Below are 13,803 nucleotides of genomic sequence, written 5' to 3'. Positions count from 1 at the left end.
TACTTGTAGGTGGAGACAATGACCTTTTTTTTGTTTACTTTGTATGTGGTGCCAGGCGAGCGCTCTACCACGGAGCCCCAGCCCCAGCCCCTATTGAAAGGTTTTGAATGTTAGAGATTTTGTAGATTAAATTATAAGAAACTACTCTAAGAGAAAGCAAAAAAAAAAAATCTTGGCTCCTTGCTGATTTAACCACTTAGGTTGCAGGGGAGATTAGTGGAAAAACAGATGCTTTCTATGGCAGGAGCTGTGCTTTTAAGGAAGACAGGCTAGAGGGCAGTCCTGGTTCTCCCTAACTAGTCATGGGACCTTGGATATTACTCTCCCTTTTCTTTTTCATATGAAAAGAGAGGACTACCTTGAGTAGTCCTCTCTGCTGAAGTCCCTTCCACCTCTGACATTCTTGTGTTCCCTCAATAACTCCTAGGCCTTACCAATGATCCCTGCTATTTGGTGGAAAGACCATTCAGTTGTTAAGCCAATTAATATTAGCACCTACCCCTGTCCCTCAGGGTTTTGGGTGGGGACTACAGACATTATATCTCATTAATTTCTTTTTTCTTTTTTTTTTTTAAATTTTGAGACAGGTTCTTGTTAAGTTGCTTAAGACCTCACTAAATTGGTGAGGCCACCCTAGAACTTTTGATCCTACTGTTTCACTTTCCCAAGTTAATGGGATTGATGTGCACTTAGCATATTTCATTGATTCTAAGACTCAATATTTTTGAAGTCAGGATGTGGCTGAAAGTCAATAGGTTATCATAATAGGCAGCATTTCTTTTTTATTAGTGTCATATAAGATACTAGTACCATCAAAATTGCCCAAATAACTAAATTTCCAATGGACAGTTGCTAAAGGGAAGGCATATGGTATTCAATGAGTATATAAATAAGGGCTCTGATTAGTATAGTAGGTTAGTAAAGGCTTTCCCAGGAAATGGCTATCAAGGGGGATGGCACAGTGTGAAGTGTATCTAGGTAAGTTGGTAGTGTTGTCCCAGCTACAGGTAAGATCCCTGAGGTGGGCGAACTAAGAAGTAAATATGGTTGAGTATGGTGAGCACAGACCTGGACATGGATGAGGCTGACAGTGTGATTGGCAATAGACCTCTTATAACCTCACAGGCCCTGAGCTAGGTAAGACCTAAAAATGGTTATCTGGAAGGTTAGGTTCCTAAGGCAGCTTGAGGTGGGAGAGAGATACAGAAAATCAAATTGCTTCCCATGTTGGATAGTTTCTGACATCCATGCTTAGGAAAGTTTGAAGGGGTAAGTACAGGGCTAAAGTAGCTGAACACAGAAAAGGTGAGTCAGACTGGAGTAGCTTAGCTCATTTCATTCTCTTCTTAGGACATGGTAAAGGATAGATATTTGCTAAAGGAAGAGATCAGAAAGCATTTTTAAAAAATATTTTTTAGTTATAGGTGGACACAATATTTTTATTTTTTTATGTGGTATTGAGGATCAAACCCAGTGCCTCACATGTGTGAGGCAAGTGCTCTGCCACTTAGCCACAACCCCAGCCCTAGAAAGCATTTTAAATGTGAGCCTTTTAGCATAGGTAGTGGTGAGGTTGCTTCTGTTTATCCAACTACCACCTTTCCCTAGAGCTCTCCAACTTTCAAGTGGAGAGGAAGGAAGATAGGCCTTTTAGCTGTACCTCCAAACCTTAGTTCACTCAAAAATGTTTTGAATGGGTCATATAGTCCTATGATCGCATATTCAAAAAGTACAAAAAGCAGGCTGGGGTTGTGGCTCAGTGGTAGAGTGCTCACCTAGTATGTGTAAGGCCCTGGGTTCAATCTTTAGCACCCCATAAAAGTAAATAAATAAAATAAAGGTAGTATGTCCAAGTACAATTAAAAAAAAAATTTTAATACAAAAAGGCATACATTGAAAAGTCTTCCTTCCACCTCTTTCCTCCTTCCACCATTGTCTTATGTGTCACCCTTTATTGCTTATATACAAATGATAAAACTTTAGTGTACCTTTCCTTTTTCCACTTGTAATACATCTTAGAGATTGGTCTGTAAGGAGACAGTTGAGTGTGTTCTTTATAACTGCATAGTATTCCATTTTACATTGTGTTTGGTTTCTTGGTTCATTACTATTGGATATTTAGACTGATTATGATTTTCTATTTTTATGACTAATACTGAAATGAAAATCATGTGTACATATTATTTTGGCCATGTGCAGCTTTAAGTATAGGATGTCATTTTAGAATATTAAGGTTCTGTATAGAGAAGATTTGTTGTATTATTTGTTCTTTCATTCATTCAGTATTTATCGAGTACATATTATGTGCCAGACACTGTGTTGGCTACCAGGAATCCAGCTTTCAACAAATCAGATGTGATCCCGCCCTCATGGAATGTTATTACTCTCTAGTGGGGAAAACACCTATGCCAGCAAACATAATAAAAAATCAAGGATACTAAAAAAGGGGGGATCAGAATAAATTGGAAGGAATTACTTTAAATATAGTCAGGAAGCCTTCTTGGAATAATGATATTTAAGCCGAGAACTAAAGGGTGGGATGTGGTTTGCCATTAGGTGTAGAACAGGGAGATTTAGGCTGTTCATAGACTTTATCCACAGTGAGATGAGTTCAGGATTTATAAAAGAAAGGTGTCTATCAGATAGGGTATGGGGATGGTACAAAGAGTTGAAGTTATTGATTGGAATTGAAAGATGGCCAAAGCAGAAGACTGAAGATGAGATTAGTTAGGGGAGGAAGCTGGAGTGAAAAGAGGTGTGTTAGACTAGAACTGTAAAAGGCTGACAACTGTTTGTGTTTAGAGAACTTTGGATTGACTCTCTAACTGGGTTAATGGAAGTAGAGGAATAGAAAAAGAGGCCGCTGCCTTGAGAGAGGCCTTGCCACTGGCAGGAAAATGGTTAAAAGCCATGGGAAAAGCTGGATGCCTATAGTGGAGTCTTCTCTCTTTTCTGTGGCTTTGGCAAAATGGAAACTCCCAAAATAAAGATGACATTGAAGGTCTCAGCCAGCTGGCTCTAGACTGGCACAGAAAAAACAGACCTTCCCAGGACTCAGAACTTGGGGTGGGTAGGAATTTGGGCTTGGAGACCCCATCTGAACTTTGTGTTCCTTTTTCAACTTTACCCTTTCTGCTTCCCTTCCGCAAAAGCCCATCTCTCTGCCCATCCTGGGTCCTATGACTTTTCTCTCCCTCAACAGTCGGTTCCCGATTCTGGTCCCCGGCCCCCAGCAGCGCCTGCCCCCTTCCCACCGGGGCCCCCCATGATGCCACCACCCTTCGTAAGTTTTATGTGTTTCCCTGGGCTTGGCTTTTCCAGCCTGCACCCTCAACTCCCCAGCCCTTGCCACTGCTGCATCGCCAGCACGGTTCTCCTGTAATGCACCTTTTTGCTGCCCTTGGAAGAGGGGTGGTTTTGTCTGGGCATTGGGGTGGGGAGAGCTACTGTTAAGCTCTAGTCCGAAAAGGTGACAGTTCCCCCTTTGTCCTTTTGTCCCTGGGACACACTGGGGCTGGAAGTAGAAGTGGAAGAGAAAAGACTCCGTTAGAGTGAGCGCAGGGTGGATCTGTCTTTCTCTTTCACTACTCCTTACCTGTGCTCTTTTTAAAAAAGCCACAGAATTTGGGCTGGAATTGCATTGGTAGAGTCAGAGAAAAAGGGGAGGCAGAAGAACTGGGGATGGCTGCCTTCCGCCCTTCACACGAGAGGCTTCTTGGGGAGCAGTGCTGAAGGGTTATAGCCTTCCCCCAGTCTGGTGCTGTTTCAGTTCCCTTTCCTTTTCCTGCCTCTTAGGAAGCTGTGTGCTTGCCTGTTAAACCCAGAGAACTCCCCAGTTACCTGTCTTTCTCAGTGGTGAGGAGGGAGGCAGTTTCATGCCTTGTGCTTCTCAAATGAAAGCCTTGGAATACCTCCAAGCCAGGGTGGAGGGCTGGGTGGACAACAGGTGGATGCTTCCTGATGGGTCTTCTCTGTCCCTAGCAAGGCAGTGTTCCTCTGTTCAATATTTCTTCCTTTCCTCACTTCCAGATGCCCCCTCCAGGGATCCCCCCACCCTTTCCTCCGATGGGGCTCCCACCCATGAGTCAGAGACCACCAGCCATCCCCCCCATGCCACCTGGCATCTTGCCCCCAATGCTTCCACCGATGGGGGCACCACCACCACTCACACAGGTAATTGTCTCCCTCCAGAGGGCCTCAGGAAACCCTGTTTGTTTAATTGGGGGTGGAAATGAGAGGTACTCAGACTTCAGAAACTGGGAAGAGAAACGATCTTTGATCCAGGCCCATGTGGATTTGTCTGCTGAATGACTGAGACAACTCTTAGGAAAGGTGAAAACCCAGAACCTGAGGATTGCCTGGGCCACCTCAGTGGGATCTGTTAGGACCCCCAACTGAAAGGGACACTATCCACCTGCCCTAACCTCAGTGGCTGGTTTTATACCCATAGATACCAGGAATGGTACCTCCGATGATGCCAGGAATGCTGATGCCAGCAGTGCCTGTCACTGCCGCGGTAAGCTCTAGGGGCTGGCAAGAAGCAGGCTGTACCCTGCAATTCTGTGGGTCTGACTTGGAGTACAAGGGCGTGGACTCCACTTCTTTCCGTCTTCTTATATCCACCCTGGTCCCCAGCAGCATTCCCCATGCTGGAATCTTCCTCCCCAGCTGCGTACTCAGCAATTCTAGTTTCCCGATCGTCCCCAAAGGCATATATATTTGTTACCTCCGTGCACACACAGCACCTTTCAGGAGCACACTCATACCAGACACTTCTTTCCATCACATGGCCATGCACTGTGGACACACTAATACAGTCCTTTCTTCACATGCTCTTTGCTTCTGGAGGAGGCAGTGGCACCCAGGGATCTCGCTAAACCTTCTTGTGCTCAGTATAGTAGAGTCTGAGTGGGATATAGAATTTGGCATCTACTTTGAAGAGATGGGCCTCAGGAGTTGAAGTTGACTCAAAATACTCTGACTTGAGGACAATGAAGAAAGGAGCTGTTGTGCAATTCCCCCTGGGATCTGAGAGCCATGGCCCTGGCAGGAGGGAGGGGATCTGTTAGGGAGGAGAAATCCCTGGGAGCAGGACACACAGATCCTGGCCTGGCCTGCTTCTCCATCCCCCATGGCCTGGGTCCTGGGGGCCACTGGGCTTGGCCCCAACCCTTCCCCCTCCTCTTTCTTCGGCAGACGGCTCCGGGTGCGGACACCGCCAGCTGTGAGTCTTCTGGGGGCCTGCTCCCCCCAGGCTCGGAGGTTGGGGGGTATAGGGGAGAGGGGCCATGGACTGGAACCCACCCTGGATCATGCCTGTTGGGATGCCAGGGAGCCTGGGATGTTGATGGGACCAGGGAGATATTTACTGGGGATGGAATAAGGGAGGATAAGTGGGGATAAGATGGGGGTTTAAACAAAAACTTAGTACATTTCCTTTGGCTTCTTTTCTAGCTGCTGTGGCTGGGACAGGCCCTCCGGTGAGTTTCTAGCTTGAGTCTCTGGGTAGGAAAGCTGAAAATGGGAGGTTGGTATTTAAATGTTTGGGGTGAGAAGAAGAGGCTTTGGGAAAGGAGCCTTGACCACCATTCTGTGCCCCCCTCCTCCCAGAGGGCCCTATGGAGTGAGCATGTGGCCCCTGATGGGCGCATCTACTACTACAATGCTGATGACAAGCAGTCCGTGTGGGAGAAGCCCAGCGTGCTCAAGTCCAAGGCGGAGGTCCTGAGTGGGGCTTTGTGGCCCTTCCTTTCAGCTGCCCTGACCCTTCCAAGTCCTTTCCCTGAATCTCTGACTAATTATAATTAGAGGTCCCAAGCTGCCTGGCCCACCCCCATGCTCCCTAGAAATACCTCCCTAGGATCCTAGGAAGTCCATGTTCCCCCATTTGAGCCAGGTTAGATGGTAGCTCCAGACTACTGTGTCCTCTATTCACTGGGTCTTATTAGCTCCCTTGTGACCAGAGAGCTCCCCAGCCTACTGATATCCTTTGACCCATCCTCTTGCAGCTGCTGCTGTCTCAGTGTCCCTGGAAAGAGTACAAGTCAGACACAGGCAAACCTTACTACTATAATAACCAGAGTCAGGAGTCCTGCTGGACCCGGCCCAAGGACCTGGATGACCTGGAGGGTGAGGGGTCCTGGGTGGAAGGGGAGGTCTGGGCAAGGTGGTGGGGGTCCTTTGCTACTCTGACTGTGTTCTTTTCCCATTGCAGCTCTAGTCAAACAAGAGGCTGCAGGGTGAGTGACTCACCCACCTATCCATTCATACTTGGGAGGTGGGAATGAATTCTGCAGTATCCCTACTCTGTGAGAGGAATCAGCTCTTAGTCTCCTTGTGAGGTCATTTGCTCTGGCCCCAGTCCTTCCCAGAGTAAAGATGCCAGCAAGCACCTGCCCTTCTCTATCCCTGCTCTGCTCCAACACCACTATTTTGGCTTATCTACAGAAAAATGCAACAGCCGCAGACACCACAGCCACAGCCACCTCAGCCTCAGCCTGACCCCCCACCTGTACCTCCTGGCCCCACTCCAATGCCCAAGGGCCTCCTGGAACCTGAGCCAGGTGGGAGTGAAGATTGTGATGTGTCGGAGGCTGCCCAGCCCCTGGAGCAGGGGTTTCTGCAGCAGCCAGAGGAGGGCCCCAGCAGGTGAGGGCTGCCCCCAACAGCATTCCAGATGTTAGCCTCAGGCTTTTATCGTGGTTCATTCTTCATTCTCTGCCAGGCCTCTTGGGAGGGGTATAAAGATCTGGGCAATGACCTCTGAAGGGAAGAAAGTGGCTACTGTGGGAAGCAAGGAGGGTAAAATGTTGCTGAGAGTACAGCACACTGAAAGCAGTGAGGGCTGGGTACCCTGTGGCTGAGTCCCCTCTGCCCCCCAGTTCTGCTGGACAGCATCAGCTAACACAGCAAGAGGAGGAGGAATCCAAGCCAGAACCAGAGAGGTCTGGCCTCAGTTGGAGCAACCGAGAGAAGGCAAAGCAGGCATTCAAGGAACTGCTGAGGGACAAGGTGCTGAGGGTGGGGCTCCTGGAGGAAGACCTGGAAGGAGGAATCTGGAGGTGGGCAGGCCCCATGACCCCTACTTACTCTATTCCAGGCTGTCCCCTCCAATGCCTCATGGGAACAGGCCATGAAGATGGTAGTCACAGATCCCCGATACAGGTAGGCCTGGGCAGAGGGAGCCAGGCCATGTTCGTGAGAGCAGCCAGACCAGGAATTCCCTGAGAAGCCCCAACTCAAGATCAGGCTCAAGGGGTCTGGAGTTAGGAAAGTGACAGACCAGATTGGAGAGCAAGGGGAGGAAAAGCTAGGACAAGAAAATGGAAAGGTATCTGACATGAGACATTCAATAAATGCTTATTGGATTAAATTGAATCGAATTGAATTAATTGGGGAAAGAAGGACCTGAGTAGGGCAGAGGTCTGATAGCAACTTGAGAACACCAAAGCAAAAGGGCCTAGTGTTAGCAGTGTCTGGGGGTTGTGTCTCTTCCCCTTATTACCTCACTCCTGCCCATATCCCTCACATCTGTAGGCTGAGCCCTTACATGCCCTGCCCCCCATTCAGCTCTGTGGAGACCCCCAGTGTCCTATGATCCTACTTTGTGGGCTATAGAGGATGGTTCAAGCAGACTCTTTTGTTTCCACTCCATTCTTGCCATTTGTACCCTAGTGCCTTGCCCAAACTAAGTGAGAAAAAGCAGGCATTCAATGCTTACAAGGCACAGCGGGAGAAGGAGGAGAAGGAAGAGGCCCGGCTAAGGGCCAAGGAGGCCAAGCAGACCTTACAGCATTTCCTGGAACAGCATGAACGCATGACCTCCACCACCCGCTACCGGTTAGGGGGCTGGGCTGGGCTGGGGCTTGGGAACCCGGAGAACGCAAAGGCTCAGTGATCTGCTCTCTGCCTATCTACTCACAGCCCATGTGCTCCACAGGCGGGCAGAACAGACCTTTGGGGAACTGGAGGTCTGGGCTGTGGTCCCTGAGAGGGATCGAAAAGAGGTTTATGATGATGTCCTCTTCTTCCTGGCCAAGAAGGAGAAGGTAAATGGTCATTGGGCCAGATCCTTCAGACCCAATAATATCTTGGACCTTCCTTGTCTTTGCTCTTTTATGGACTCTGGCCATTTATTTCTCTACTCCCCAATGTCCCAGCTCCTGACTTGGAAGCTGATGTGACACTTATATGTCCCCCCATTTCTGCCCTGAGCCTGTAGTCTTGGGTCTGGGAGGGCGAGGAGGAATTGGACAGGTTGGTTCCTCCCCTACCTGGGGACATGAAAGTCTAGTCCTCCTCCTAGGGTTCTTGAGATACTCCCTTTCCCGAATTCTCCTCTGCCAGGCCCACTTGGGTAGCTCTGGCTTGCCTAGCCTCATCTTGATCCTGTGGCTCCCCAGGAACAGGCCAAGCAGCTCCGGCGCCGAAATATTCAGGCCCTGAAGAGCATCCTGGATGGAATGAGTAGTGTCAACTTCCAGACTACATGGTCCCAGGCACAACAATACCTCATGGATAACCCCAGTTTTGCTCAGGACCATCAGCTGCAAAGTAAGCTTGAGTCTCCACTCCCACCTGACCCTTCCCCTTTTTACATGACTTGGGATCCCAGAGCTTGCCTTATACCACCACTCCATTGCACCTCCTGCTCATTCTAGAAGTCTCCAATACTCAAGTCACTAGATATCCTCTCCCTCCCTCTGGAGTTCACTGTTGGCCTGGACATTGTGTGTTCTTGGAGGAAGAGCTCTGGGATATAGGAATCAGTGTTCTTTTCCTCTATATCTGTATCTCCTCCTCTCTGCCTCCCTTTCCTGGAGATGATGATCATATTTGTAGTTTATGTGACTGTAGTCTTAAATTGTCATAGCATCAGGGCATTAACTGGTCACGGATGCTACAATAAACAGTTGCTGATCTGTGATCACTGATGATATGACAAATTATTTTCGGAAGTTACATCAAAGCCTGATTGACTTTGCTTCCCTATGATGTGAAACCTCAGATCCTGAGAAAACGGGTTTCATGGGATGGCTTCTAGTAACTCACACCAGAAATCACATCAGGGCTGAAAACTTGCTGATTTTTTTCTAATGCAATGAATGATCTCCCTCAAGAACTGCCGTTGAAGTAGCTACTCCCACAGAATCCTTTTCTCTGCTTTCCCCACTAACCTGAGTGTCCCCAGTACCCACAGGAACATCAACCTTGAGACACTGGGTACTGAATCTGAGAGGGTATCCTGCTAGTATGGCACCTGCTGAGCCTCCTTCCTACCTATAGACATGGACAAGGAAGATGCCCTGATCTGCTTTGAAGAGCACATCCGAGCTTTGGAGAGGGAGGAGGAGGAAGAGCGGGAACGGGCCCGACTTCGGGAACGGCGCCAGCAGCGCAAGAACCGGGAGGCTTTCCAGGTATTTTTGCTGCCCTTGGGGATTAGAGCTCAGCTCTACCCCAGACAGTAACTTCTACCCATGCCCTGCCTGCTTTGGGCTAGGCTGCCTGCTTTGTCCCTCTTTTGACCAAGCTTCACAAGGCTTCTCTCTGCCTCCAGTTCTGCTCCCTGCTGTGTCCCTTCAACTCTGGACTGTGCTCCTCTAGGGAGACCAGATGTATGTACCTCCCAGAAACCACCAGCAGAGTGCTCTCTGCTTTGAAGAGCACACACAGCAGGCAGTGTGGCAGCTAGGCCATGTGCATTTCCTTTGGGTGGGGAGCAGACAGGTAGAGATTATCCTCCAGCTTAAGGGTGGCAGTATGGGGATGATTTAGTTGGATTGGATCACAAAAGAAAGTTGCAACCAAGTCATGGAAGATGGTGCTGCCTCCCAGACTGGCTTGTTTTCATTTTTCGCTGTACCTCTATATTTATATTCTCTTCTTTTAGTAGTGTTCTCTTCCTCTACATCTGTATCTCCTCTCTGTCTCCCTTGCCTGGATTTCCGGAGTCTGGATTGCTCCTGCCTTTCCCTCTGCCATTCCCTTTCTTCCTTCCTATCTCACTTTCCCTATCCCTGGCCTCTCCTTGCTTAGACCTTCCTGGACGAGCTGCACGAGACAGGGCAGCTGCACTCCATGTCTACCTGGATGGAGCTGTACCCAGCAGTCAGCACTGATGTCCGCTTTGCCAACATGCTGGGCCAGCCGGGTAAGGCAGCCAGGCTCCCCCTTCTCTGGTCTGGCTTCCTGCCCTGATGCCTCTGCATTCCCACTCCCTGGTCCTGTCCTCGACCCCACCCCAGGCCTTGGGAAGCTGCCGCCCGCCAGGCCCCCCCTCCCTCCCTCCCTGCAGGCTCTACCCCTCTGGACTTGTTCAAGTTCTATGTGGAAGAGTTGAAGGCACGTTTTCATGATGAGAAGAAGATCATTAAGGATATTCTTAAGGTGAGGGGAACCTGGGGTTATGGATGAACACAGGCTATGTGCAAGCCACAGAGTCCCTGCACAGATTCCCTGATGAGTCCCATTTTGCAAGAGTGTAGCAGCTTGTTCAGCAGATATCTACTGTGGTTCTTTACCTTGAATTGGGATATAGTAATGAATAGACATGATTTCTGCTCATAGGAACTCATGGTACTAAACAAAGATAGACATGAGAACAGTTATGCAGGGGAGCAGGTGTTATTACAGAGATTAATTGGAAGAATTATCATTTGAACTGCACTTTTATAAAGGAGTAGAGGAGGGCAGAATGTCCTAGGCATAAAAAGGCAGGTGGGTGGAAAGTGTATGGTGAGTTTGAGGAGCAAAAAGTATAGATAATTATAAATTAATAGGCAATAGAAATATGCTTTCTGACCAGCATGGTGGTTTAGAAAAATTTGGAATTCATTATTAACATTTTTAAATTGGAAGATTTAACATAAAAGACAGGCAGCACTGGGCTGGTTTTGTGAGGCATTCTGTGGAATCAGACTGAGATGCCATTGCCTTCTCAGAAAGGGCACGTTGTTCTTTGCCTCACTACTCCTTAATGCCTTCTTAATACTGCATTGAGTATCAGCTGCCATGTACCATCCCATGTGCACTGCCACTTTCTTTATACTGAAGAAATAGTGCCCGTGTCTGTCACAGTTAGAAAAGATGGGTAATTATGCAAGTGAAGAGACTCTAATGTTTCAAAAGAAAAAAAGAAAGCATTTTTCCTTTGGAAGTGAAGAACATTCCAGTGCATTTGAGGAGATAGTTCAGTCCAGTCCAGTGGTTAGAAGCAGAACCTGAGGCAGACTGGGCTAACAGTCCAGATTAATCCCTTACTAATATGTGACCTTGACTAGGCCATTTAACCTTTCTGAGCCTTGGTTTCCTTATTTAAAAAATGATGAGTGTTCTACCAAAGGACACCTAATTACAGGTGAGATTAACTTGGTGTCTGAGTTGAGAAGGACTTAGGAATAAAATTAATAAAATAGTACCATTGCACATAACCACCTTTTTTTTGTGGGGGGGTGGGTACTGGGGCTTGAACCCAGGGCCTAGCACATGCTAGGTAAGCGCTTTACGACTGAGTACATCCTCAGCCCTATGAAGTTTCTTTGAAGTCCTTTGTTTTACCTTACAAACTCATGCACATGCTGCATTTTAATCCCACATCACCTTCCTATTTAATATGAATTTAATATTTTTAAGTTACTATTAGGTAAGATGTATCATATTGTCCTGTGACTTCCTCTGTTTCTCCGGAACCATATGCCCTGTGTGGAAGTAAAGCCCTGCATGTAAAGTGTCTTGAATGCTAAAATAAGAAATTTGGATTTTTATCTTGTAAGTAATATCATATGGCATCTTGGAAAAGCCACTGGTGATAGTGTGTGGTAGCATCTCCCAGTCTGGAGTGTTTATGTCACTAGGGGAGATATTAGTGGTGGAGACAGTGGTAGAAACCTCAAGTGACAGTGGCAAGTAATTCAGATACTTTTTAAGTTTTAGTCATCCTCTGATTCATCCCCAGGCCTCTTCTCTGATACCAAGGCTACTTGGTACCAAAGTCAGAGCAGTACTAAATGCCAGAGGCTGGGTTAGGAATGAAGGAAGGAGGAATGAAGACAGGGAGACCAGTCAGCTGGCCTTCTCAGGGTCTAGGTTGGTGGTGATCTCCAGGCAAGGCAGTAGGGATGGCACATGAGGAGAATGAGCTGTATGAATCCAGCTGGGCTTGAGCTGCCATAGGCACCTTGAGAAAAGCAAGGGGTGGAGGTTTAGTATCTGGGGATTCTATACTTCTTCCTCTGTTTTTGAATGGAGGAGCTTGCATCTCTTTAATACATTGAGATGCTACATATGATTTTTATTGAAAAAAAAGTTTCTTGTTTGAAAAGTTTAAAAACAGTGTGATAGAGTCACTGAAAAGTGGAATTGCCAGGTTGTTTTATAAACTTGAGGGAAAAGGAGGAGGTGCAGGGATGGGGCCATGAATGATGTCACCATTAGTAAGGAATAAGCAGGAAGAGCAGGATTACAGTAGGAATTCCATTAGGGGAATTATTCTCAAAAGCAACCTGGAGCAAGGAAGAATAAAGCAAATACTGTATTTTAAATAGGATAGTTATATAAACTAATATCCCGATATAGTTAATTTTTTGCCTGGTTAACTTTTAGCCAGAGTGGCTGATACTGACAATTGTTCTGCAGGGCTCCTGCCCTTGCTAAGTTCTGTCTTTCCACAGCACCTGAGAAATAAGCTGTTTTAGATAGCTCCTCTTCCTGTTCCTCCATGGGGGCTACTGCTTTTAGAAGACAAATGAGCTCAGGAGTTTTCTGTGGCCATCCACAGCCAGGTGAACTATGGTGGCCCCTCTCATCTGTAGGATAACACAGGGCCTGGACTTGGAACAGGTAGATAATTGGAGGTAGATGGCTGGGCCTGTGGGAGATCACTAAGAGCTTGGAGGTGAGGAGCATATGCGAGCATATCCCAAGGGAGCATATATCTTAGGATCTGTTGAATTTGAAGTGTCTGTGAAATATACAGTCTCGTATGGGTTTGAAAATCAGCAGAGAGGTGAAGGATGAGGTTGTCAGGGAAAGTATAAATCAGGTAGTGTGCTGAGAGCCATTGCCAAGTAGGAATGACGCATGGCAATTTCTTTGTCAGCCTACCCAATGTTGCTTAGAGGGAGGACTCTCCATTGTGGAAATGGGCTTGCCTTGGACCCAGGTCATTTGCAGTGACATTGCACGAATGTTTGAGAAAGGTGACCCTGCTCAAGGACCAGGGTGGATCGGGGTTTAGGGAGGATCCTGCTAGATTAGGGTGGGTCCAGGTTTAGGGTGTATCCTGCTGGGAATAGGGAGTATCCTGCTGCCTCAGGCGCCCGCCCGCTCCTGGAGTTCCCGTTGAGTTCTCGCGGGATTCAGAGAGTATTTTGGGATGCAGAGCTGAGTGGAGGTGGATTTTCCCCAGAACGTGCGTGTAGAGTGCGGGTGAGAGGTCGGGAATAAAGACTTGCTGTTTGAATCTACAAGGCTGTGAGTGGCTCGTGAAAAAAGGATAAACTGCTATTATTAGGATCGTACACATATAAAAGAGGTGACAAGAGGTAGGTATAGGAGGGACCTAAAGAAGGAGGGTAGTGTTGAAGAAGTAAACAGCAGAAGCACCAAGGACCAGATGAATGAGGACTGAACAGGAACCCTTGAATTTGACTATTACAACATGAGTGACTTGGGAGAGTGTGACCATGAAGCCAGTGGCTTTGGGACAACATGTTTCAGAGTCAAGTAACTCCTGGCTCTTATTGGCTGAGACGTCTGCAAGTTATGTAGTACTTCTGAGCTTCAATTTCCTTTTCTGTAAAA

The 13,803-nt window shown here is 47.5% G+C and overlaps 1 protein-coding gene across 21 annotated transcripts in view; it reads left to right on the top strand.

The window, feature by feature from the left end:
• Positions 1 to 13,803, top strand: part of Prpf40b (pre-mRNA processing factor 40 homolog B) — a 107,377-nt gene that overhangs the window by 58,757 nt on the left and 34,817 nt on the right. For 12 of the 21 annotated variants that reach the window (XM_071609882.1, XM_071609874.1, XM_071609881.1 and 9 more), the window contains exons 2-19: positions 3,203 to 3,283; positions 3,796 to 3,855; positions 4,030 to 4,173; positions 4,451 to 4,516; positions 5,197 to 5,224; positions 5,455 to 5,480; positions 5,611 to 5,721; positions 6,009 to 6,129; positions 6,215 to 6,239; positions 6,448 to 6,648; positions 6,882 to 7,011; positions 7,100 to 7,164; positions 7,675 to 7,839; positions 7,940 to 8,048; positions 8,403 to 8,553; positions 9,286 to 9,419; positions 10,039 to 10,153; positions 10,298 to 10,389. In XM_071609882.1, coding sequence (XP_071465983.1) covers positions 3,266 to 3,283; positions 3,796 to 3,855; positions 4,030 to 4,173; positions 4,451 to 4,516; positions 5,197 to 5,224; positions 5,455 to 5,480; positions 5,611 to 5,721; positions 6,009 to 6,129; positions 6,215 to 6,239; positions 6,448 to 6,648; positions 6,882 to 7,011; positions 7,100 to 7,164; positions 7,675 to 7,839; positions 7,940 to 8,048; positions 8,403 to 8,553; positions 9,286 to 9,419; positions 10,039 to 10,153; positions 10,298 to 10,389 — 1,761 coding nt within the window. In that variant the 5' untranslated portion in view covers positions 3,203 to 3,265. The remainder of the gene's footprint in view (positions 1 to 3,202; positions 3,284 to 3,795; positions 3,856 to 4,029; positions 4,174 to 4,450; positions 4,517 to 5,196; positions 5,225 to 5,454; positions 5,481 to 5,610; positions 5,722 to 6,008; positions 6,130 to 6,214; positions 6,240 to 6,447; positions 6,649 to 6,881; positions 7,012 to 7,099; positions 7,165 to 7,674; positions 7,840 to 7,939; positions 8,049 to 8,402; positions 8,554 to 9,285; positions 9,420 to 10,038; positions 10,154 to 10,297; positions 10,390 to 13,803) is intronic. The other 9 variants (XM_071609878.1, XM_071609889.1, XM_071609890.1 and 6 more) reach the window with 2 other exon arrangements.

The sequence above is a fragment of the Marmota flaviventris genome, chromosome 3 (genome assembly GCF_047511675.1).
Source record: "Marmota flaviventris isolate mMarFla1 chromosome 3, mMarFla1.hap1, whole genome shotgun sequence".
Classification (NCBI taxonomy): domain Eukaryota; kingdom Metazoa; phylum Chordata; class Mammalia; order Rodentia; family Sciuridae; genus Marmota; species Marmota flaviventris.
This window is presented reverse-complemented; position numbering and strand designations above follow the sequence as displayed.